Genomic DNA, 25095 nt, shown 5'->3' with positions numbered 1-25095 from the left:
AAGATGGCCGGCAGCCCAACGGGGCCGCGAGTCTCCATCCACTTAGGACGGAGGCCTGCGTCACGTCACCCCCCCCCCCACCCCCGCCCCTGCTTGGCACCTCCTCCGGCCGCAGAGCCTGACGGGAGACAGAGCAGCGGGCGAAGGCGTCGGCCATTTTGTGGATGTTTCCTGTGGGACGCGGTGGTGGCGGTTGGGTTGGAAGAGTGAGCTGTTCTTCACGTCGTTCTTTACTGTTTGTTTTTTCCTCTTTTTGTCGATAGAGCGCAGTTATGGGTCGCAAGAAGAAGAAGCAGTTGAAGCCGTGGTGCTGGTATCCTTTGTCGGTTTGAAGTCGAGGCCAAGCGGGGGCGCCGGTTAGTGGTGACTGGCTAGGAGAGGCCTGGCTTCGGCCTATGGCGGAGAGTGGGATGTAGGCCTCGAGGTCGGTGGTTTGGTGGTTGGACTGGGATTTGGGAAGACTTGTCAGAAAGTAGGGGCCCTGGGGCGAGAGGCTCTGGCAGCTGTGGGTCGTGGGCCTTCGTGACTCAGGAGGTTCTTGCTTTGGTGCGAGCGTTGACCCCCTGAGGCGACTTGGACCCCATCACCAAGGACAGAGTCCCTTGAGGACTCTGCTGCCACACTACGTTGTTTTGGTGACGATTCAACAAAGGGACTTTCTTCGAGTATAATACGCTCATTGACTCTGGAGGATTAGGAGAGAGCTTCCGGAGTCTGTCACCCACTTTCTTTTTTTGGTAGAATCTGGTTTCGTAAAGGCTTCTGTTAGTCAACCCTGATTTCGACCCCCCCCTTCCCCCCTTTTTATTGCGGGGGTGGGGCGGGGGAGCTAGTTTCCGCGTCTCGCCCTCTGGCGCGTTAATCTTCGGGAAGTAACAGGGTGGGGTTACTTATCTTTCTACCTAGCTTTCTAGGAGTGAAAAAATACGTTTTAGGAATAAAACGTGGCGGTTTATTTTTTTCCCGAGAACGTTAATAAACTACGTTCCAATTGTTTTTATTTATTGTCTTGTACCTGAAAAAGCTTTGCTACAGAACTGAATTTATTTTTGTAATAGTTGAAAAATGGTTACAAGTTTTGTTAAAGTCCTTTTAGGAAAATCTGATTAGTGAGTTAATTCTCGGTAACAACTCTTCTGTGAGTTTAAATGAAACCTTTGGCAACATAAATTCGGAATTGCAGGCAACTTTATGGGTTTTTATAGGAAATGGTTACTTTTACTCGCAGTGAACTTATTTTCAGATTCCAAATTAGTGTTAAATTCTAAATCTGATTATTTTTATGTTCTACTTAATTGAAGTTCTGTCAATATAAATTGTTTTTTTTCTTTTTTTAATAAACATTGATCCCTTGCAGTTAACATCGTGCGTTTGTAAATGTTGAGAGATTGAACAGAAGTTAATTTCGCATAAATCTGGTGGTAAACGCTGAAATTTGACGAAGCTGTATTGCCTACGGAGATGTGTTTTTTTAGGGTTGGTGAAGAGAGATTGTGGGCTTCCGGGACATTGAAAATTCCAAAATTAGTGGCAGGTTTATTTCTAGTTATATAATACCAAAAGCAGAGTTTGTACAAAGTACTTTTGGTTTTAGCTGTTCCCCGTTTTTAATGTTAAGTAGTGAATAGTGTTCTCTTTAATTGCATATTTATTTTCTATAAGTAATGTTATTGTGCTATATTTTTGTACCTTAACAATAGTGACCAGGTATTGTAATAGAGATTTTGATGATGAGAAGATCCTTATACAGCACCAAAAAGCAAAGCATTTTAAATGCCATATATGTCATAAGAAATTGTATACAGGACCTGGCTTAGCTATTCATTGCATGCAGGTAAGGAGTTTTTTCCTCTTATTTAATATTACTCTATTGTAGTTTGCAAACAGCATGGAGGGAAAACCTTGAATTTCTTTTTGAAACCCAAGGGTGTTTTTTTGTTGTTCATTGCAAAAGATTGGATAAGATGACCAGTTAATTAAAAAAAAAAAAAAGGTTGTTTAGCCATGGAGAAGATAAACTATTGATTTTCTATGTTTCAAGAATTTTTATTAGTATTTACCTTTAAGTTATTGATATCTTCATCCTAGGTTAGATATGTGACAGGCTGAAATCACAAAATATTTCCTCAATACTTGGGCAAGAAAACAAAGATCAGAGATTTAAATTTTGTAGGCAATCTGACCAGTTCTACTCCTGTAAGAATTAGTACATAATTAACTGCCATTACTCTGCCATTGAAGGATTTTACAATCTGTTGCCTGCCTGGGGCTAGGTTTAGTTCCACCATTTATTCCATGGGAGGGTAGTATTGTGTTTTCATTTAAAACTTAGGTTTTTTTTCATTTCTAAGTAGGGGGAGCTTTGTAATGTATATTTCTGAAGATCCAGTAAGTTTTATTTTTGAAGATGTTTTATTAAACATTTCTTCTACTTTGTCAGTCCAGAATTGCCTGAATTTTTGCGTAATTGGACCCTAGAGAGGCGTGAGATGAAGGAATCCCCATTGGAAATTACTGTTGGTAGGAGGCAGGGAGGTAAATTAAAACAAGATTATTGTTTCCCCAAGCTTAAAAATAAGTTTTTGTAGATCTTTCTCACTTCTCTCAAGCCAATCAGTAATTTAAAATCCATTCAGAAATGTCAGTGCCTGCTACATCCACAATTTTCCATTGTGGCAATCACTGGTTCTTAGTTGTTAAATCCTGTCTGACTCTCTTTGACTCCGTGAACTGTAGCCTGCCAGGTTCCTCTGTCCTTGCAATTTCTCAGGCAGAAATACTGGAGCAGGTACCTTGAACTCAGGTGTCCTTCATTGCAGGCAGATTCTTTACCGCTGAGCCTTGAGGGAAACCCAGTCACTAGTTACCTGTGACTATTGAAAAAGAAATTTAAAAATGAAAAGTTAAATTCCTCAGTCGCATTATAGCCACATTTCCATTGCTTAGTCACATGTGACTGGTGGATGACTTGTATAGTACAGATATAGAACTTTACCATTTATGTGAGACAGCATTGTACAATATTTGAAGCACCATATATATAGCAGTGAATAAAATAGTCATTTTTGTGAAGTTTAGATTAACATTGTGGAGGAAAACCTATAAATGTTTACTTAGTCTTATGCTGATACATCGGAGAAGGCGATGGCACCCCACTCCAGTACTCTTGCCTGGAAAATCCCACAGATGGAGGAGACTGGTGGGCTGCAGTCCATGGGGTTGCTAAGAGTCGGACATGACTGAGTGACTTCACTTTTCATTTTCATGCATTGGAGAAGGAAATGGCAACCCACTCCAGTGTTCTTGCCTGGAGAATCCCAGGGACGGGGAGCCTGATGGGCTGCCGTCTACGGGTCGCACAGTCGGACACAACTGAAGTGAAGTGACTTAGCAGTAGCATGCTGATACATGATACAGAACTAAAACTAGGTAGAGGGGAATAGGGGCGGGCCATAAGATAGTAAAGGCCTGAATGACAAGCTGACATCTAAACAGAGATCGAAGAGGATGAGGGAGAGATTCCAGGGAACAGCAAATGAAGAACTGTTACATGAGGAATATTATCCTATATTGAGGGAAGAGCAGCAATGTGCTACTTTATATAGGAGGTCTTGTCGGCTGCTGTGTTTCTTTAAGTCGGAATGAAATGGGAGGTTTTAATTGAAGTGTAACATGCTTTGGTGTACTTTGGGTCATTTTGGCTGTAAGGGTGAGAATAGACTATAGAGTGCAGTAAGTCCGTTTTAGGAGTATTCGAGGCAAGAGGTGATGGTGACAGAGGTAAGACTTTGTTGATGAGGTTAGATGTGGAACGTGAGAAAGTGAGGGGTGGAGGATGATCTGAAGGTTTTTGGCTTGAGCAGTGTGAAAAGTGAGTTGAATACAGTGGTAGTCAATTGGCCCTTGGTATTTTGGTATCACTGTGGGTTCAGCCAACCACAGTTGGGAGTCAGTTGATTGAACCCACTATCAACTGAGTGCAGAAATACACAGATAATGGAGGGTGCCATTTTATATAAGGGACTTGAGCATCCTTGGTATGAGGTGGGTAGTCCTGGAACCAGTTCCTCCTCGATACCAAGGGATGACCCCTGATGTGTAGAAAGCTGCGGGAAGAATAGGCTTAGAGGTGAGAATACTATATCATCTTAAGTTAATTTTGAATATTTTAATGTTGAGAAGGTCTTGAATATCCAAATGGAGATAGCATATAAACAGTTGAATCTACGGGTCTATAGTTTAGAGAAGTTGGAGCTGGAGATAGAAGTTTGGGAGGATACAGTAAAAGGATGGCTATTTTAAGCCATGATACTAGATGTCCTTAGACAGTATAGATAGAAAAGAGGTGCAAGGACTCCACCTTGGGTATCTCCCAGCATATAGAGGTCAGATGATTAAAATAAACCAATCAAGATTGAAAAGGTAGGAAAACTAAGAGATTAGTGCCCTGGAAGCCAAATGAGGTGTTTTAAGGAGAGAGTTAAATCAAAGCTAGTGGTAGATCAAGAAAGCACAGGACAAAGATTGGTTTGATCAAAGTAGAGGTCATTGATTACTTGGCAGGAGTGCTTTCCTAGGATGAAGAAGATGAAAGGCTGATTGGAGTGCTGGCAAGAGAATGAGAGGGAAAGGAGAGGCACTATTTCAGGGATTTGTACTGTAAGAGAAGAGCAAAGAAATGTCATGAAAGCTGGAAGGAGATTAGTTGATAAACTATTAGTAATGTCTTTAATTGAAATTTTCTATTTATATATTCTTATAGCAGCCTGTGACATAGGCATGGCAGTTAAATCAGACACATGCTCCAGTTTTTATAGTAAAAGATGTTTTTCCCCCTCATTACTTAGAAGCATAATGAAAACTAGTTACTGTGTCTGTGGATGTAGCTATATTTCTTTAAAGAACATAGAGATGACTTCATGTACATCATCAAGAAAAGTAACATTCTAAAAAACCTGGGGGGAAGTGATTACATCATTTATTGAGTAGCTTTATTCATGGATCTTTTAATCATAATTTCTAAATTTCATTTGTGTTTCAGTTTTTTAAAGATACTCCTCTAAAGAGAAAAAACAAGTTTTCTTTACCTTTCTTCTGTTCTGTGAAAGAGTCTTAAAGGAAAAGAAAAATGTATTACTTGGACAACTGTATCAAAGTCATTACCCTTACCCTATAAAAGTGATTCTCAAACTTGAACATGCAAAGGAATCACCTTGAAGACTTAGATTCATAGTTGTACTAAGAGTTTCTGATTCAGTAGGACTCAGGTGTGCCCTGAGAATTTGCATTTTTGTTAAGCTTCCAGTTGAAGCCAATGGTCTAGACAAACTACTTTGACATCCTTTAACCTAAGTTAAAACATTTTGCTGAAGGAACCAAGACTGATCAGGGTTTTACCATATTGGCAGAAGTTACTCACTGAGGGTTAGAAATGTTTGATCTAGGAAAGACTATACAGTGAAAAAAGGTCCTGAATTCTCAGTGTTATACAATAATACATCTTAAGAACTTCTTTTTGTGATCAACCAAATACCTTCAGAGATAGTGACAGGTTCTCTGCTATGGCAGTGTTAAGCTCCTTAGGTGACTCATTAGTTGTGGGTAATGCTAATTGTAAATGTCACTTTTGTGGTTTGTAATTACTAGCTTGTCAAGTACATCATTGGAAATTTCAGTTTATTCTGATACTTAATATAATAAGGCTTCATAAGCATTACTTAATTCAGACTTCAGACTTCCCTGATTTGAGTAGTACTGTTACTTTATTGCTAATAATTCAAACAAGATTATAAGCTACACATTGCCAAGTGGTTTTTATATACAGTTTTTTTTTTTTAATCTTAAAAATAACCTGAGAAATTAGGTACTAAATTAGATGAAGTAAACTGAGGCTTAGGTCAAATGATTTGCCCAAACTCTCGAAAGTTGGAGGGTTGAATTCAGTCTCACTGTAGCACCAGTTACTCTTAACCTTTATACTAGATGGTCTATGAGTAATTTAAAATTCCTTTTTAAAAAAGACTTTCATGAGGCACTTCTGTCTATCTAATGGAAGGCTTGTGTTTTGTTTATATGGATTTGTTTGTTTTTTAATTTAGGTGCATAAAGAGACAATAGATGCAGTACCAAATGCAATACCTGGGAGAACAGACATAGAGTTGGAAATATACGGTATGGAAGGTATTCCGGAAAAAGATATGGATGAAAGAAGACGACTTCTTGAACAAAAAACACAAGGTAAGTACTAAGATAAATGCTTAGTAAGTAAATTTCTTAATAAAGCTTCACTAATGAGAGTATTATTACTGTTTTCAAGTATAAATTTAATGGTCGGTATTAGATCTATTTGGCCTTCCCTGGTGGCTCAGACAGTAAAGAATCTGCCTGTGATGCAGAAGACCTGGGTTTGATCCCTGGGTTGGAAAGATCCCCTGGAGGTGGGCATGGCAACTCACTCCAGTATTCTTATGTGGAGAATCCCCATGGAGACAGGAGCCTAGCAGGCTGCAGTCCATGGAGTCGCAAAGAGTCAGACACGCTGAGCGACTAAACATAGCACAGTACATTAGACCTATTCAGAATTCCACAATTTTGAGGGGTTTTTTGGTCTTATATTTGAAATAGATTTTATTTTGTATACATGGTATTGTTTGGATAATTTTATACGTTATTTTTTTTGCTCATAACTGAATTCCAGGTAGATTTAGCAAGTGTTAAGGCCTTTAAAAATGAAGGTGCCTTGTTTAGATTTATGAAATCACTAGTTGTAAATTTTTAGTACTGTATTTGACTTGGTATTTGCAGCCCTCTCCTATCCAAATGATAGAATCTTCTTAATAACCTAAGAAATATTTTATTTTGAAAAGCGTTACAGGGAGGTCAGACTGCTTTGTCATAATTTACCTTTTGGAGTGAAATAGGAAGCTTGTTTGGTAAAGTATAGCTGATTTAGGAAAATGATTTTTGCCTGCCATAGAATAGGGAGAACATGTTAACCCTTCTTGCTTAATACAGATTGAAAAACCATTCGAAGAGTAAAGAACAGTGTTGGCTGAATTTTTTTTTGCAAAAAAAATTCTCAAGAGCTAGTTGCATTGAAACAAAGTTTTTAAATGTTGAATGTCTTAAACTTGATTTGTTTTTCTTTTCTTTTACTCTATGGGGAAAATTAATTGAGTCTTTTTTAGCAGAGAGTCAAAAAAAGAAGCAGCAAGATGATTCTGATGAGTATGATGATGATGACTCTGCGGCTTCGACTTCATTTCAACCACAGCCTGTTCAGCCTCAGCAAGGTTATATCCCCCCAATGGCACAACCAGGACTACCACCGGTTCCAGGAGCACCAGGAATGCCTCCAGGTAGCACCTAAGGCCTCTTACAATTTAACATTCTCAAGTCTTCATTGATACAGATTAGAAGTATTAATTCTTCCCTCTTAACTTTTTGTATGTTTTCTTCTTGGTGAAAATTCTTATTTATAGGCATACCTCCATTAATGCCAGGTGTTCCTCCTCTGATGCCAGGAATGCCACCAGTTATGCCAGGAATGCCACCTGGGTAAGAAAACTCTTTTAATTGACTTGTGAGCTGGTGCCTAGTAGTGATCTTTCTCAGCTTGGGTGTTTACATCAATTAAATGTTATTTTGTGGGGTTTTTTTGTGTTTTTTGCTTCTAAAAGGTATGGGCTCTATTAATTACTAAACTTATCTAATAAAGAAATCTACTAATAAATTTAAGGAATATAAATTTGCCTCTGGAGAGAATAGATTTTTGGGTTTTAGGATAAATGTAGGCAGCCATCTGCTTCAATTGCATCTGATGTAATTAAAGTAGTTGGTTGTAGATTTGAGTTTTTGAGATTCAGAACTGTCCATGACACTTTGTAGTTGTGACAGAAGCAAATTCTGTAAATGATTGGTCAAATCTTCAAGAACTAAAATGAATTTGAGGTGCCCGTGCTCATCACTTTACTTAAAAATATTGTTGGATGTGAAAGGTATACAATACACTTTCCCACTGTATTTTGAAAATCACAGTTAGATTTTGATTTTGTCATACATTTTCACAGATTGCATCATCAGAGAAAATACACCCAGTCATTTTGCGGTGAAAACATGTAAGCATCTCATTCATAATGTAATTCAGGAGGTATAATCATAATGTCATTTTTTTGTGTGTTTAATGGTATCTATTCAGTTGACTTCAAAACTTTTCTAACCTTCCTCACTAAAACTTCTAAAATTTGCAAACTGACACAGATCTCTTAAAGGAGGGAACTAAAAAACATCTGAGGAAATAGTAATAGACCCACATAAATCCTTTTCTAACTGTGCAGCTGTTTTCCCCAAACTGCTAAAAGTTATGAGACTTAGTAGAAGGGGTTGATATTTAAGAAAGAGTATATTCTTAGGTGAAATTACATGCTCTATTATGGAAAGTAATTGAATTTTCTTTAATAAAACCTGTATATAGAAGTTATTCTGTTTGAGTCCTAAATCAAAAATTCACAAAACTTGTAACTTTTAAAGTGAATTGGACACTGATATTTGAAGGTGAGCTCTTCTAAGGAAAGGAAGATAAATATGGGTTATGCTTTTAAGTCCTGGTTTAGTGTTAGGAACTTTCTACATAAAAAGTAGAGACTGAGTTTAGTTTTGGTTATCTTTGGTTATCTTAACTACAGATTGATGGTAGTTTATGTTTGTGCATCCCCAGAAAAAGAAATCTTCACTCCATAGAATACACTTACTATTTTTTCTTTTTGAAAAAAAATCTGACAGCTCTAAAATGGAGGGTTCTTTTTAAGGGGGGAGGTTTTTGGTTTTGTTTTCATTTTTTAATTTATATTCTGTGGATATATTCCAAGTGAGACAAAAAATGATTTTGTTTTCCAGTTACACATTTTAGATAAGGCCTCTTGTTTTTAGGAAGAGTAAAATATTTGTTCTCAATAACTTCAAATGTATTAAAATATTCTTTTAACAGACACTGAATTTTTTCACCCCTATTCTACTGGTAAACCAGAGAGTTTGCTGGGTTTTAGGGGATTTATTTTGATAGGATTGTTTTAGTGTGTTGTATGTTCTTTTCACTTCAATATTAGAGGTCAAATTCAAGTCTTTATTGTTGTTTCAGGCTTTTAGCTAGAATATTTTCTAATGTTTTATGCTGTTAATTAACTTTAGTTGTCTCTTGAAATTTGCTTTCTAATAGAATGATGCCAATGGGTGGAATGATGCCACCTGGACCGGGAATACCACCTCTGATGCCTGGTATGCCACCAGGTATGAAATGTTAGTTTCCTTTTTAATATGACATATAAAAATACGACATGTTTTATTCTTAAGTATTTTGAATAACAGATTTATGAGCGTTGGTACAATGTGATTTTAAATTTTCTATGGGTTAATAACTTCTTTTAAAATTACTGTGAGAAATGTATTTTTTTGTTTTGTTTTTTTTTTTGAAATAGATAGTAAAAGTATGAGTTACTGAGCTTGTGACTTAAGAGTGGTTATATAAGGACTATTTTAGACAAGTAATGGAGACCCTTAGCAAGTAACAGAAAAATCCAACCCTAAGTGGTAGATTTGGCGACTATGGCGATAACAAGAACCCATACTTTCTTAAATTTGCCGCTTTGCCAGCCTTAGCTTTTGTTCCTCAGACATGTTACTCAGTAGTTCGAAGATGACTCAGGCAAGAAAGGGTGCTTTTATTTCTTTTACTTTATGGCAAAGTAACTTTCTAGCCTCTTAGATATCATTTGCCAGAAAAAGTCTAATGGACCCCCTAGGTACAAGGAAGCCTGCAAATTAATTAAAATATCTTGACTTCTTAGTCTATAATGTGAGGGGATGGGATTTGGTTAGCCCAGGAAATAAGTGTGGCACAGAAGTTTTCATGAGATTCTCTCGATCTGTTGCCTAGTTTTTTAATCCTAGCACGTTTGATTTGCAATCCATAACAGATTCACATGTACTCAAGTGATAGTATAAAAGGAACAGGAAAAATAAAGCAGCAGCAAAATTTGAATCATAGCTAGTGCAACCATTAATTTTGAGATGGCAACTTCACATACATTATGATCTGAGACAACTTAAGACCTTTAAGGAATAAAGAAAAATAATCTGTATTCATTTGGTAATGGGAAGTCAGTAAGTTTTAAATTATTTTGAGGCACTTGGAAGAACAGCTAGTGGTGCATTTAGGAAAATGTATGTACTTTGGCCACCTCATGCGAAGAGTTGATTCATTGGAAAAGACCCTGATGCTGGGAGGGATTGGGGGCAGGAGGAGAAGAGGACGAGATGGCTGGATGGCATCACTGACTCGATGGACGTGAGTCTCAGTGAACTCCGGGAGTTGGTGATGGACAGGGAAGCCTGGTGTGCTGCAATTCATGGGGTCGCAGAGTCGGACACGACTGAGCGACTGATCCGATCTGATGTATTATTTAAAGGAGTAACTTCGTTTCTGGAATAATTTTTATTACTAATAGTAATTAATAGTAAATTAATAGTTTTAATAGTAAAACTTATTAATAGTTTTTATTGCAGTTTGCATTAGAGTTCTGGAAACATCTGTCTATTAGATGATTGAAATAATTTCTATTAAAAAAAAAAAGAAATAATTTCTATATGTTTGAAAATTTTATTGCATTAGTAATAGGCCTAATTGTTGATCTGCCCATATACAGGTTTTCTCGTGGTTATCTTTAACGTCTAAAAATTTTAAAGAGGAACAAAGTCATATAGAAAGTTGGAGGCAGAATTGTTCCAAGTGGCAAATGCCTAGGTTCTCTGAGCCTCTTTGAGTTCAGCAGTCAAGAGTTAGTAATTTTACAGTATAGGGTTTTTTGTTTTCTTTTTTTTAATTTAATTGGCTACAAGTTTTTTTAATTCTCTGCAGGTATGCCCCCTCCTGTTCCACGTCCTGGAATTCCTCCAATGACTCAAGCACAGGCTGTTTCAGCTCCAGGTATTCTTAACAGACCACCTGCACCAACAGCAACAGTTCCGGCTCCGCAGCCTCCAGTTACTAAGCCTCTTTTCCCCAGTGCGGGACAGGTAAGGTGAAACTCTTGAAAAAGGAGTGCATTAATATTTAAAGGTAAAGTGCAGTTTACTGAAATCCTTCAGTTTGTCATAGGTTATTTAAGTATTTCCTAATCTTTTTAATATAATTTATTAACTATACTAAAGAGTGGCCTATTCTCTCCCATGTTTGCACACATTGATTTCCTCTACTCAAAAAAGATTAACTGAAACCAGAGAATAGTGTTGTATGTTGTTTTTTCATAGTAATTAATGCTGGTTACTCTTCACTTTATTAGAAATGGAAATTTAATTTCTGAGAGCTTAAATAAAAATGTTCCTCTTTTACATAATGATCTCTGGGTAGAATGAAACCAAAGACAAAAATGTAAAATCCTATAGCAAATTATTTTGGGGTTCTTACTTTAATCTAGAATTGTTAAACAATGTTGCACTGTTGTAGGAAGGGCATCATTTAATGGATTTTGACCTAGTTATACTGGTATTTCCTATTCGTCTTTTTTTACCCCTCACCAGAACTCAGAAGCAAAAGATTATTTTATATGTAGTATGTATGTAATGGTTGGTAACCCAGTTTCATTCTGAATTAGGCAGGTGTGTTTAATTCATTCAGAATTCAAAAGATCAGGATGTATGTTCTTTATTGTTCACCTTAAAATGATCCATTAGATGTTTTCTTTTTTCAACTCTTTCCTATTTGTAGTTAAAAGGCACTTTTTAAGTGCTTTTTAAGGCATATTACCTTATGTTTTTGAGGTTGGGGTGATCTCTTTTTTTTGAGAGATGTTATTAAACTTTTGGCAAATATTGTTACTGAGAAAATTGAAGTAATACGTCATAATTCTCAGTTTAAGGTATCAGTTTTGAAATACCATAGTGCAGAACACCTTAGGTTTAGGTGGAAGAAAAAACTGGTTAATTAGATTTATTGATATAGAATTAAAGTTTTTTTGAAGCTCATACTGTCACTCTGTTTATTGCAAATGCATTAACTGCCTACCTCTATATATAAAACAGCTTTGATGGCATTGTATTTTGCATTTACAGAAATGCAATCTATACTGGAAAAAAAAGTCTACCACGTGGCTTATTTTCACCCATTTGTTTGGAGACTTTTCATTGTTTCCTTTCTTTTATGCTACAGATGGGGACACCTGTAACAAGCTCAAGTACAGCTTCATCCAATTCAGAAAGTCTGTCTGCATCTTCTAAAGCTCTGTTTCCTAGCACAGCACAAGTACGCAGGAAGTTGCAGTTTAAAATTGTTAAAATGGCTTTATAACTTAACCCTTTGGACCCTACTTTAAAACTAAATCTTATCCCAAAAATATATTATTTAATTTTTTAAAAATAAAATTAATGGCTTATAAATCAATGGTATTTGAAAATTTGAACTACATAATAATAGAAAAAAATGTACCCCAAACTCCTATGGCTCTAAAGGGTTAAAAGCATGTAAGCAGTAAGTGCATTATAGTGGCCAATGATTAGCTTGATGCATGAGTAAGCTATTCTGTTTTATGCTGTTTAATGCATCACATATAACGTAAGGAAATTTAGTACTCTGCATTTGGTTCTAAAAATTGGCCTAATTTACATGTTTCAGATGCATAGTGTTACAGAAAGTAACATTTATTACTGGTAACTTTATGCTTAAAAGCTCTACTGAATCCTTTTGTCCATCATAATCATACAGACATTGTTAATTGAGCGGACATTGTATTACTATATAAAGAATACTTCTGAAGGCCATATCTTTAATGTGTCACCATTGATAATTGTTTATGGTAGACTTGGTAACTGAAATTTATGCCAACATTTTTTTGTATTCTATAATTTGACTTTTTGTTTGGTAGATCAATTTTTAAAAAATAATTTAGAGTAATGAAAATTGAACATGTTATTTCATGATACAATACAGTATTTCATCAATTAGGAATAATACAAAGCTTTATAAATTAAGTAATTTTTGGTGAGGAGACATGCTGTCTGAGAAATTACATAAGCAGTCTTGTTTCTTGTTTCCCCTGCTGTGTTTTAGATGTGCTTTGATTCAGCATCTTTCAATATTATATGTTATCTTAAATTTTGTGGATTGATCATGATGTTAACTTAGTTTTCATTTAAAATTTTGTCCCTTATTGAATGTTAGTGTATTGTTTTTAAGTTAAATTGGTAGTAAATAAATTCAGTTTTGAGGTTTTATTGATGAAAGATTGTTTTACAGGCTCAGGCAGCTGTCCAGGGACCTGTTGGTACAGATTTCAAGCCCTTAAATAGTACCCCTGCAACAACTACAGAACCACCAAAGCCTACATTCCCTGCATATACACAGTCTACAGCTTCAACCACTAGTACAACAAATAGCACTGCAGCTAAGCCAGCAGCTTCCATAACAAGTAAGCCTGCTACACTTACCACAACCAGTGCAACCAGTAAGTTGATCCATCCAGATGAGGATATATCACTGGTAAGTTGTTTACAATTTTTTACTAGCAGAGTTTGATTGAGTACTATTGTAGCAACTTGTTCATTTGAAAAAATTTTAATTTGTGTACCAATGGTCTTACAGTCTGATTGGATGCCAAGTAATTTTTGCCATTAGAATTTTTTATTTTTACCATACTAACTTCACAAAACGAGGTGAATATTGCATATTTTGATCTTAGATCCAGTCCCCATCCCCTAACACTATATCTAAAAGAAGGTAGTGAGTTGGGTTCTTACTCTTAAAAATTAGTTTAGTTGGACATAAACTGGTAAATGAATTGAAGAAGCAGTTAAGTGTGCGATAGAATCTGCAGATTGCTTACTCTACATACACCTTCTTGATTACGGTATCTTGCTGAAGCAATTTATAATTCCTGGATAGCTGTTCAAACATAACATACTTCAAATATAAAAATAGGTGATGTTTTCTTAAGGCATCAAGGTTTTAAGTAGTTGGATTGATTTGTGTTGTGAAAGTAACTGGAATGTAAGAGTACATTTAAAAATGACTATAAAGACTTGAGATTCTTGCCTTCATGCTTAACAACTCTCTGTGTTCATATGTTTCACATCTCACACATTTTTATTCCTAGGAAGAGAGAAGAGCACAGTTACCTAAATATCAACGTAATCTTCCTCGACCAGGACAGGCTCCCATGGGTAATCCACCTGTTGGACCAATTGGAGGTATGATGCCACCGCAGCCAGGCATCCCACAGCAACAAGGAATGAGACCCCCAATGCCACCTCATGGTATTCCTCTTTTTTATGTTTTTTTTATTCAGTATACACACAAAACAAATTTATATGCAAAATACATTACATTTAAAAGTACTGTGCATAGACTGAATCTATCTTTTTGTGTTTTAAATGTGTTTTTTAGGTCAGTATGGTGGTCATCATCAAGGCATGCCAGGTTACCTTCCTGGTGCTATGCCACCATATGGGCAGGGACCGCCAATGGTGCCCCCTTACCAAGGTGGGCCTCCTCGACCTCCGATGGGAATGAGACCTCCTGTAATGTCGCAAGGTGGCCGTTACTGATCTTACTTCATCCAGTCTAATAGGTTTGGAGATTAAACCTTTTCTCAACTTGTGCTGTTTATATAGCCAAGCTTCCGTCAATAAGGCGTCATTGTGACTTTAACAAAAACATTATCTTCCCACATACCAGGAACTATTGGACATTTATTTTACATGGGAAAATTTATTTGGAATAATAAAGCAGGAACTTTTCCTGAAGTTGCAATTTATACTGTATGGCTTCTTTTTCATGTTTCATCTAGGTTTTTAGAAGTGAAGTATAGTAAATTTGGTTCGTTATATTGTGAAGGCGCTGGAATTACATGAACATACCACCTTAATAAAGGCAAGTTCTGTAAGCTTACATTGCTATTTGTAAAGTTATGCCTTCACAGCATTTCAGATGCTGTTGGACTTCATGTCCCCAACCTAGCTTGGTGAGGGCTGTAACTGTCTCCAAGTACCTGTACATTGGAAGTCTGAATGTGTAACAATATTTAATGTATTTAGAGTTCCTCATGTTGCAGGGTTTAAGAAATCTGACCCTCCAAGGTCATGTGACTTTTCTGTACTGTTAAACTTCATTGTAATAAAATGAGAGAAAAATTTATGCCTTTTTATTCATAACCCAGCTGTGGACCACTGCCTGAAAGGTTTGTACAAATGCATGCCAGAGTAGATGTCCACATAATAAAATTCGTAGTTATCAATGCAATTTTGATATATCATTGGATTCTGTCATTGAATTGTAGGTTGTTCGTTAGCTGCATGTTTTTAACTGGATAGTGTATGTGGAATTGTATGTTAATCCTTCAGTTGACAAAAAACTTAGAGATATATACATATATATATATATATATGGGTCAGAGTATGAAATCTTTATATTGTGTCACCCTTCTACCCCCTTGGTGTCAGTACATGTTAGATATCATAGAGACTTAAAATGTAAATCCTGATATTCCCTTCTTCCTGCTGCTGATGTTTAGAGCCTAGTGCCAGACCCATTCATTTCCTTTTGATTATATTTGAAACTGCAGTACTGAATGGACCTCAGAAGCTTTTCAGGTGCAAAATTCTAGAAGCTTAGGTGCATGCAGTAATAGCCTTTTGTGCTGTTAATGGCTGGTATGTATTCTAAGTATAATTATGAGAATCTAAATGTGCCTCTGTTAAGATGGTTAACAGATGGATTTGAAATTTTTTACTATGTTTCTGGAAGATTTCATTATTTCTTTGATTAAATGGCTGCCTTCTGTTATTAAGCCTAAATGGCTTTTTGCTGTTAACCTTTTCATCCTTGGAAATTTGAATGTTAAAACTGTTCTATGGAGAACTTTTCTGTAGAGATGACTGCTATTATTCAGTATCTTGTGTTGCAAGTCTCATAATAATAGCTTGTTGACCACTTTTTGGCATCTATTTTAAAATCTTTTATAGAATACTTTTATGATTATTTAAGTATCAAATGACTTGTACAAAGTATAATTATTATGAACTCAAGTTTAGTTTTCCTCGATATAAAGTTAAAAGACAGCTAAGAAAAGAACATTTCTCTATAACCTTATGTGGAGGTGTAGGTATCAGACAGAATCTGAAGTTTTGTTTAAAAAAAAAGTTTAACCATGTAACAAAATACTAAAGGATGTTTTAATTATCATAAAAGAGTCTGTATATAAGTGACAAGTAAAGTCATTGATTTAAAGAAAACACTGAGTATTACAAAGCTGAGTGCCATTTGTTTTGTTCCAGTGGTGTTACAGCTCCTGTGCTATGTATCACCAGGAAAGCATTTCTTTCTCTACCCCTTTTCTTAACCAGCGCCTACCTACCAAGATAGTTTTGGAATTATCGTATATGTCTTAGATTTGGAAGTACGTATATCATACTGCCAAAGACCTGTGTTGAGAATCTTTAAGGTCAAGATGGCACAATTTAGAATTATTAAATAGGAAATGTTTTCTCAAACCAAATATCTCCCAAGCATTTCATGTATAGGATTATCAATAAACCAGGAATGGATGATAGCAATGGGGCAAAGGGGGCAGGAAGAGGGTAAAAATGGGTTAGTAATGTTTCAAAAAATTTGCAAAGCCTCATTTGCATTTAATGCAAAGAAAACCAATATATTGAGGTTGCTTTCTGAGATCCATGAAGAGAAAACACTAGCACTTTTGAATAAGGGGTAGAATTCTAATTAGAAGTTATTGTAAAATGTTATGCATAGCACATAGGCACATCATCTCTTGTGTTTGTATGTATATGGCTCAGATGGTGCCCATTTGGTATATTTAATGTGTAATTTGTGCATGCATCAGAGCGTAATAAGCTTCTAGAACATACTTTTTACCTAACTGCTTCTGGGGTCCATATTATGGTTCAGTAATGAGTGGAACAACTTACGTTGAAGTAATTTTAACTCTTTGACTTAACTTTCTTAAATAATGGATGGAGTTCAGTTTAAGTAAACTTCATCTGCCCTCAGAGAAGACAGCTTTGGGGACCCAGTTATATACAAGCAGGCATTGTGATTAACATAATTTAGGAGGTTGTCAGATTAATGAGACTGCCATCTTTGGCTCTAGCATACATCCATTGTCACCACTTGAAAAAAAAAAAAGAACCACTATTTTTGTCTGGCACTAGTTTCTATTGTGTAGCTTTTACTACTGTATGACAGTAACAAGGCCAGCAGGTGAGGATCAACTTTTGAGGGACTGCTGGAATATCATTTGACTTGAATTCTTACTGTCTTAGCAATCTCTCACACATTTACCAATTAGAAATGGGGTAAATATTCTTTGAGCCCTCCTATTCCACTGATCAAGTTGCATAATTGAACTTAAACTTAGTTTAATTAAATTTAGTTATTTGTGGGGGTGGGGGAGAGTCCCAATAAAAGTATGGACTCAGAATGGAATTACAGTGGACAATAGATTTTTTTTTTTAAAGAGCTACTCCTTTTTTCCTATGCTTGCTTGATCATTGGGATTTTTTTTAATGCATGTCTTTTAAATTAATTGGGTAATGTTTTTCTAAAATTAAAATTTTCTTCTTCCTATAGCCCTGCCATAGGACAGGCTGAGGCTGAGTCTCAGTGTTGCCCTGTTCAGTCTGAGGCAAGTGGGATTTATTTTATTCCTTATAGGGGCTTTCACAGCTTTATGGCTGTTGGATATTCATGTCCCCAAACTTGCAGCAAGTTTGGTGAAGGCCCCTAAATTTAATTAAATTTAGGGTTTTTATACTCTTTTGGCAGAGAAGGCTCTATATTAATATTCACGTTTGACTGTGGTGTTAATAAACAAAATATTTGACATGTAATTTGTGTTACATAATACTTAACAGCCTCAGTAAAGCTGGTATTACTTACATTGAACTTTAGGAAATTGACAAAATTTGACATTCTTGATTTGGAGGCCTGATATGTTTCATTCAAATTTTCCCTTTCACTTTTTAGGAAAATCTGGTTATTTTCTTCTCAAACTATTAAATTTAACCTCAAGGATAAGTTTAATCATTAGATGTGCCACTGGATAGTGAAATCTACTTTTTTTAATCCCAAAGTTATTCATTGAAGGTTGAAAGGCCATCTGGAAATGCTTGTGATTTTTAATATATATAAATCTCACCACATTAGAGCAAATGTTAATGTAGAGCCCTGTGAAAAGTGGGAAGATGGTGTGTATGTGTGGTATGTATGCGTATACACTACACATTTGGTATAAAAAACGTTTGGGTATTACGACTTACAGTATGGGTGGATTATTTTCAAGCAGTCAAACTGAAATTGTATCACATAGTAAAGTTAGTATATTGAACTGTGGTTTTGGAATGATTATTTTGAGTTTCATTTTTATCTTTACTGAGCAATATTTGATGCAATATGCACACATGAAAAGCATCTATGTATGTTTCCAACCAAAAATTGCTTTTATTTGGTAAAGAAAAGTATGTGTATATGTTGTAGGGGGCAAGTAAATGGGGAACTGGAAGAGAGGCCAAATCATTAACTTGGATTACTCTTGTTCCTTCCTGTGTTAAAGCCATCATTCTATGCAGATAGCATTTTCCTCTGAACAGTAACAGTTAACGTAGTAGCAAACTCAGGCTTGTGTTTCTTTGTGGTTTTAATTCTTGGAAGCGTAAAGAAATACACATTCAATGAATTCCAAATTTTCATGTCTGTAACTAGAACATATGCTTTTCTCTGTAACTGAATCATGGAAAGAAGATAACAATGTTTGAAAAAAGAATATGTCACCACAAAAAAATTCCGTTGGAATATTTTACTCCCTGCTCAATAATTGCACCTTTTAAGACTCCTTAGTTGGAGGTGCTTTCTGTTATAGCCACCATTGCCCCAATATATTGAAATATTCAAGAGTGAAGTTGCTTGTCCCAATTCTGATAGTGATCATTGAAATAATTATAATTGGAATATACTCTTAAACATTTGAGTGCTGGGGTGGGAGGGATTTTCTAAGGGTGACATAATTTATTGAAGGTGATAAGATGTAGGTTCCTTGAACTCTGTAGTTCTGTGATTCAGACAAATAACAATTTTAAGAATTACTTAACTTTCAGGTGTCTATCATGTCCACTGGTAAAACTTGGTAAATTATAGAAAGGAAATGTTGAAGTCACTTACTTTCTGAGATAAAATTTTGTTTAAACTGACACTTGCGTTGGTTATGAGATTTTTTTAAAGTAGGAAATATGTAACCTAAAATTTGTATAAATCAGGTATGTCTTTAAGGTGGTATTTATCTACCATATTGAATAACTTTTGTATGTTATTCCAAAATGAAACTGGTTCTCTCTTACTCTTTTATGGAAGTCTTCTAAAAGAAAGGATTCATTATGAGACTATTGACTATAAGGCAGAGTTTTGTAAGTAAACATTCTCCCAATTATACTTCTGCTTGCAATCCTCATGATTTGAATATTAGTGTAGGTTACTCCTCTCTTAACCTTCTTTCTCAATATTTTATTTTCTGTTATCTGAATCATTTTAATAAATAACCATTTGTTTTTATAGCATATAAATCATCTAACATTTCTGTGTGATTTCTTGGCAAAATAAGCAGCTACATATAGTGTTATGCACATACTGGATATTCACAATTTTGTGGTTAAATATCTCCAATATTTCCAAGTGTTTTCGTGTTTTTACTTGGCATTGTGTTGGAAAATACAGTTTTTAAAAGAAACTAGATTCTTCATTAAGGCTTGGAGAAGAACTGCTTTTTTATAAGCATTGTTTTTCCTGACCTTTTGCATAGTATTTTGGCCATAAAAGGAAAAGCCTTTCATTTTCATCCGAACTCAAAAAAGAATAGTTTGAAACTCTTACTAGTTTGAAATTATTGAACCTTCTCTCTTTAAACTTAATTAATCTCATGTAGTCTCAGGGGAAATTATACTAGTCAGGATATAGAAGTCATTTTAAGGTAGAAATTGGAGACCCAAAGTCAATCTTCACTGAAGCTAGTTTGAGCTATTTATTTCTATTTGACGCAAATTGAACATAGTATTGTAAATGAAGACTGATATAGTTAGGTTATTTAGGAGGCAAATAATGACCAACTTTCTTAAGAAAATATGTTTGTATAATTGTAGTTTTTGTCAAATTAACTGCAGAGAAAATACATGTGAGTAAACTGTTTGAACAATTGATTACTTGGATCCCAGCCATTAATTCCAAATATTGTAGTGCTATGTAAAGTTGTGATACAGCACAGCTTCAGTAATGTGCTGTGTTGGGTCAGGAGTTTTTGTAATGCTTTGTGTGTAAAAAGGGGGAAGTCCTTTATTGGAATTTTCCAGGCCTTTTGGCATTCTTACTGTGTCTGGGTTTTGTTTTTTAACCATTATTATAGTTAAGAATTGTATGTTTTGTTTTGGTTTAATTGTATGTTCAGTTTTGGTTTAAATATAAGGAACTGGCAATGAAATTCATTGATGCCCAACTTGGATAAAAATGAAGAATGTTGTTTACCCAGCTTACTACACACAAACCAGTAGTGATTATTTGGGAGAAGCCATTGTATAGTGTTGTTGACTTTTTTAAGAACCATAAATACAACGAAAAGTGACAGCATTCTGGCCTTGGTTTACATTCATTATGAAAGGTTTCACCAAATCATTTATTGCAATGTAGCTTGTCAACATTTTATTCATAAATAGTTTGGTGGTCAGTCAAAGATGAAAATAAACAAGATTTGCTGCACCATTTCCCAGTTTCTATTAATAAAACAAGGCTGCTTAAGTACCCAAGTGGACCAAGGAAAGTGTTACTAAAGTTTCTGGAAGTTTGAGTTAGAAAAGTGAGACATTTTAGTTATTGAACAGAGCCTTCCCTTTTAGTTACTAGCTTGTTACTATACTTGTAGGAGAAGCGATAGAATTTACTTTTTTGCCCGGGTTCTTAAAATTGAAAATCTTTAGTATAAGGAAATGAAGTCAAGTATTTTAAAAGTTGAATCTTAAAATATTCAAGTTTACCCTTAGAGTAACTTGTGTTTTCATAGTAAACATACCAAAATAGTTTATTAAAATTGAGATGTATCCAAGAGATATACAGTATTAGTAACTCAGTCTCGTAAGATCACTCTAAATTTAATAGCCAAAATAAGGTAATTTTTTAAGACTTAGGGAAAAAAATTTTTAACTGTATTAATGTCAGACTCTGAGGAAATTTTATGCGCATTGACTTTTTAAACTGAATTGAACTCCTCAGTTTAATACAATTTGTGTTTTTGTTAACTAGCAGCAGAATTTCAGCATTTGCTACTTACTGGTAGAGAAGAAAAATCCCACAGCCCTGCCAGTACAGGTTAGTTTAATCTGTAAGTACCTGATGTTCCTATTTTTTTCAAACATATCCATATAACCCACACAAGGAAGAAAGCTGTGCAGTTATTAAATGTGAGTATGACTAATAGAGATCCATTGGACACTTTCAGACACACAATTTTTGGGCCAAAGTAGCTCTAGGTTTGATCACCTTAGTTGTAATAAAGGTGTAATACTGCTCCTTTATCTGGTTATGATTGAACCTAAATACATAAATTGTACACAGGAGGAAGACAGTGGCAGTTTCAATTGGCTGTACGCTCATGTTGGTATATAGAGTGCAGGTGTTTGGCTTCAGGGTATCCTACTTAAGCCACTCCTGTGGTGGAACTCATAGTTTTTTAACTTTTTACAATGTGAATCAACAAAAAGTCACGTTTCCTCACCTCTAGCAGTGATAAATGGCGTGCAATCATAAGCTAGAAATTTTTTTTTTATACCTTTTTTGATCTTACATGTTTTTAGCAACTTTTGCTGTAATTAAGTACTGATTTAGTTCATCTTTTTTGTATACTATAACCTATTCTGTTGGTGCACCACCATTGTGGGTTCGTTTTATTTTGAACTAAGCAATATTTTAATTACCAATGAATGCTGACTATCAAGAAATCTAGACAGGTTTCTTTGTGTATTCCTCTTGAGGGGCAATGAGGACATATACATTAAAGTTTTTGTTAGTTTCATTAGTTCTACCAGGATTCATTGTCGACTTGAACCATCCTTCAAAGATTTCCTTTAAGCTGTAAATATTATGCTTTTATGTTGATAAAAATTTTAAATACTGAGGAGAGAAGAAGAAAGTGTACAATTTAGTTTACACAAGCCTGAACCATTCTTCAGTCTGTATGGCTTCCTCTTCACCTTAAGTGTAAAGTTGTATAATATGGGACAGTCTTTTCATAAAACTAGCTGATCTTTTATTCATATTAAACTGGGATGGTGATGAGCCACTGAAAACAGATCATCTCAATGTTAATATGAAAGTCATGTTTTCAGTTAAGTGTTCTAATGACCTTGATTTATCAACTGATAATATTTTTTATAAGATACTAGCTTGGTTTTTTTAAATATAAAATTGCCTAAGGGCTTAAGTTTCATTGCCTTTCACAGTTTAATCTGTATAAGAAATGGTGTACATACAGTGGAAATGGTTTTCCTTAAAACCATCTCTTTAAAGCTGCTTTGCTGGTGAGTACTTACTATTTTATACTTCATATAATTACTATTTCTCTAAAGTTGGACACTTTGATGGCAGTGTCTTGAGTTTCTGTGTTCCTCAACTATTATCTGAATCAAGAATGTTAAGGTGATTATTTGACTTCCTCACAGTTCCTGATAATTGGGGCTCACTTTTTTCCTAACCTTCACTTACTAGACTCTAACTGCAGAAACTTTTAACATGTAAATTATTTCCTTTTGGTGAGATAGGAAAAATGTTTTTGCTCAAAACTAACATTTAAGGAAAATCTTTTACAGATTTTTTTGTAGTTGACAGAAAATTTTTTTCTCAGTGCTTTTGATTGCCATTTTACATAAGTATAAAATTTAAAGACCACAATTTCTGTCTGTCCAGCAATTCCTGAGCAGTTAACTGAGAGTAGAGTAAAGGAAAGTTTGCCCAAAATGGTCATGCAGACTAATTGCTTACACAGAAGCCTCTGAGTGAAGCTTGAAAATTTCAAATGTACTCTTAAATCATTCTAACCTTGCATGAAAAGCTTTGGTTGGAATACTGATTTCTAGGACTGTGTATACCAGTGGAAATTAGCCTGAGTATATTTCTAATTACTTGATCCCTGTTTAATCATTGTATCACATAGATTCCGCCCGCCCCCGCTTTAGCATTTAGTCACATCCTAGCTAATGTCAATATACGCTAAGGATGTTTTCAGATTGTTTCTCCTGCTGTGATCTTTGTCAGTCAGTAATAAAGAGGCAACTCTTTGCTTTTTAGTATGAAGAGTGATCGTCTTCTAAAACCTGAAAATTGATATCTGAGTATGTGATAATGGTGATGTATTGTTCTAGATAAGCACTAAACAAAGTGTGGACCCTCAATTGATGTCTTTAAGATTTAAAGTGAAGTATATTTCTAAGGAACTCTGTCCTTTCCTAGCAAGGATAAGCAGACGCTGAAAATTTGGTAAGTATGTAACTTTAAATGCATGTAATATTTGAATAAATAGCTAAATTTCCATGGTTTAAGGTAGTATCTAGACATAAACAAGAATTCTTGAATATCCTTTGTGACTTAATGTGTCTAGCATTTTTACAAATTTGTGTGCACACTGATTAAATTGAAAGGTACCTTACTCCTTTGTCTCGTTTGTTTTTATTTTTATAGTGCATTACTAATTTCATATTTCAAACTTTTTTCAGAGTAGAAATAAGTGGCGGGTAAAGAATATCTTCAAGGAAGAATTATTTAAATGTCCCCATCTTAAAACCCAATGATCTTCTGTTTACCTTAAGGCTTCTGTTCTTACAGCTCCAGTTAGATCTGACAGATAATAGGCAACTGATCAAAAATGGGAATGAAATCTTTCTGCTCTTTCTGGAGTGTTGTGGGAATCATTGTATAATAGTAAAATATAACTTAAGGCAACAGTGGATTTTCAGGGAAGCAGTGTTTTTTAAATTAAGAGAGAAAGGTGGTGAGATTTTGGAATCTCTGCTCCCTGGTACACCATTGCTCTTAGTAAAAAGAGGGTAAACGGAGGTTCAAGTGAAAACATTTAATTGTTACAGCAGGGAAGGTGGTTTACATCTGAACACTATGTCTGCTTCTTTCCAAAGTGATACAGCATTTTGTGAGATGGTACAAGATCTCAAAGGGGTGGGGAGAACAGGTGGGTTCCCTCCATTCTGTCTCCAGGCTTCACTCCAGCATTGTACTGGCAAGGAGGGAAGTGAAGAAGAGCAAGTCATACAAGGGATATGATGGTAAGAAGACCCTAAACAAAACAAACAAAGGAGGATAAATGCTAGTCCATGTATATATGTATATGATTAAATGGTCTGGCTAAACAACTTTTGACTGGTAGCTTTTGAATGTAAGTAAATGAACTTACTGATTTAAAAGTTGTAATTAAATACTAGCTTAGAATTTTTACTGACTTTTAAAACTAATCAAAAAAGAAAGATGCTAGCAATTAACACTAGGATTTGCGGGGCAGGGGGGAGGTGGGTGGGTATTTTTAAATTAAAGCTTTCTTGCATAAGTAATAGTGTGTTTTGTCACCTTGACATACCACTTGGAAGCTAGAGCATAAGAAAAATGAAATGGATGACCATATTTATAGTGTTTATATTAAATTTTAGCCTAATGATAGGGTTTGGATGGAAGAGGTGTTCCCAGATGTTCGTTCGTGTGTGGAACCATATAATTGGAGCTCACAAAAAGCCTTTTTCTTTTTTCTCCCCTCTTGAGTTTGTTTGGAAGTGTTTGCAAGGCTTTGAAAAAGGCCAGAACTACCATTTGAAAAATGGTGCTTTATTTTCATATCTGAAACAAGTTTTGGGTTGGATCTTCATTTAAAGGTGGAAGGATTTTTGTTTCTGCATATTAAAAGCAAATGTCTTTTTATTCCAAGGTAATGATTGACCATTAACATTTGAGTGTCTGTTGTTTACAAAGATTAATAAAATTTTTCATTTCTTAATTAATAA

At 35.3% G+C, this 25095-nt stretch overlaps 1 protein-coding gene across 11 annotated transcripts; it reads left to right on the top strand.

The window, feature by feature from the left end:
- The first annotated feature begins 124 nt into the window (after positions 1-124).
- ZNF207 (zinc finger protein 207) lies at positions 125-25095 on the top strand. 11 transcript variants are annotated; one of them, XR_011561929.1, is made up of 14 exons: positions 125-313; positions 1708-1834; positions 6099-6237; positions 7188-7358; positions 7482-7557; positions 8070-8117; positions 9215-9285; positions 10913-11070; positions 12203-12295; positions 13286-13528; positions 14142-14301; positions 14432-14615; positions 17633-17687; positions 21344-25095. XR_011561929.1 is itself a non-coding variant. In XM_070772699.1 (13 exons), exons 1-12 carry the CDS (start codon positions 273-275, stop codon positions 14590-14592), a joined length of 1488 nt encoding a protein of 495 aa, XP_070628800.1. In that variant the 5' UTR covers positions 125-272; the 3' UTR covers positions 14593-14615; positions 17633-25095. The 11 variants fall into 11 exon arrangements, 8 of the variants coding, with proteins under 8 accessions (XP_070628800.1, XP_070628799.1, XP_019836489.1 ...); XR_011561928.1 differs by having other exon boundaries at positions 21341-25095; XR_011561927.1 differs by adding an exon at positions 14835-14917 and having other exon boundaries at positions 17633-25095.

Source organism: Bos indicus, chromosome 19, assembly GCF_029378745.1.
Source record: "Bos indicus isolate NIAB-ARS_2022 breed Sahiwal x Tharparkar chromosome 19, NIAB-ARS_B.indTharparkar_mat_pri_1.0, whole genome shotgun sequence".
NCBI lineage: Eukaryota > Metazoa > Chordata > Mammalia > Artiodactyla > Bovidae > Bos > Bos indicus.
Note: the sequence above shows the minus strand (reverse complement) of the source record. Positions and strands in the feature narration are given on the sequence as shown.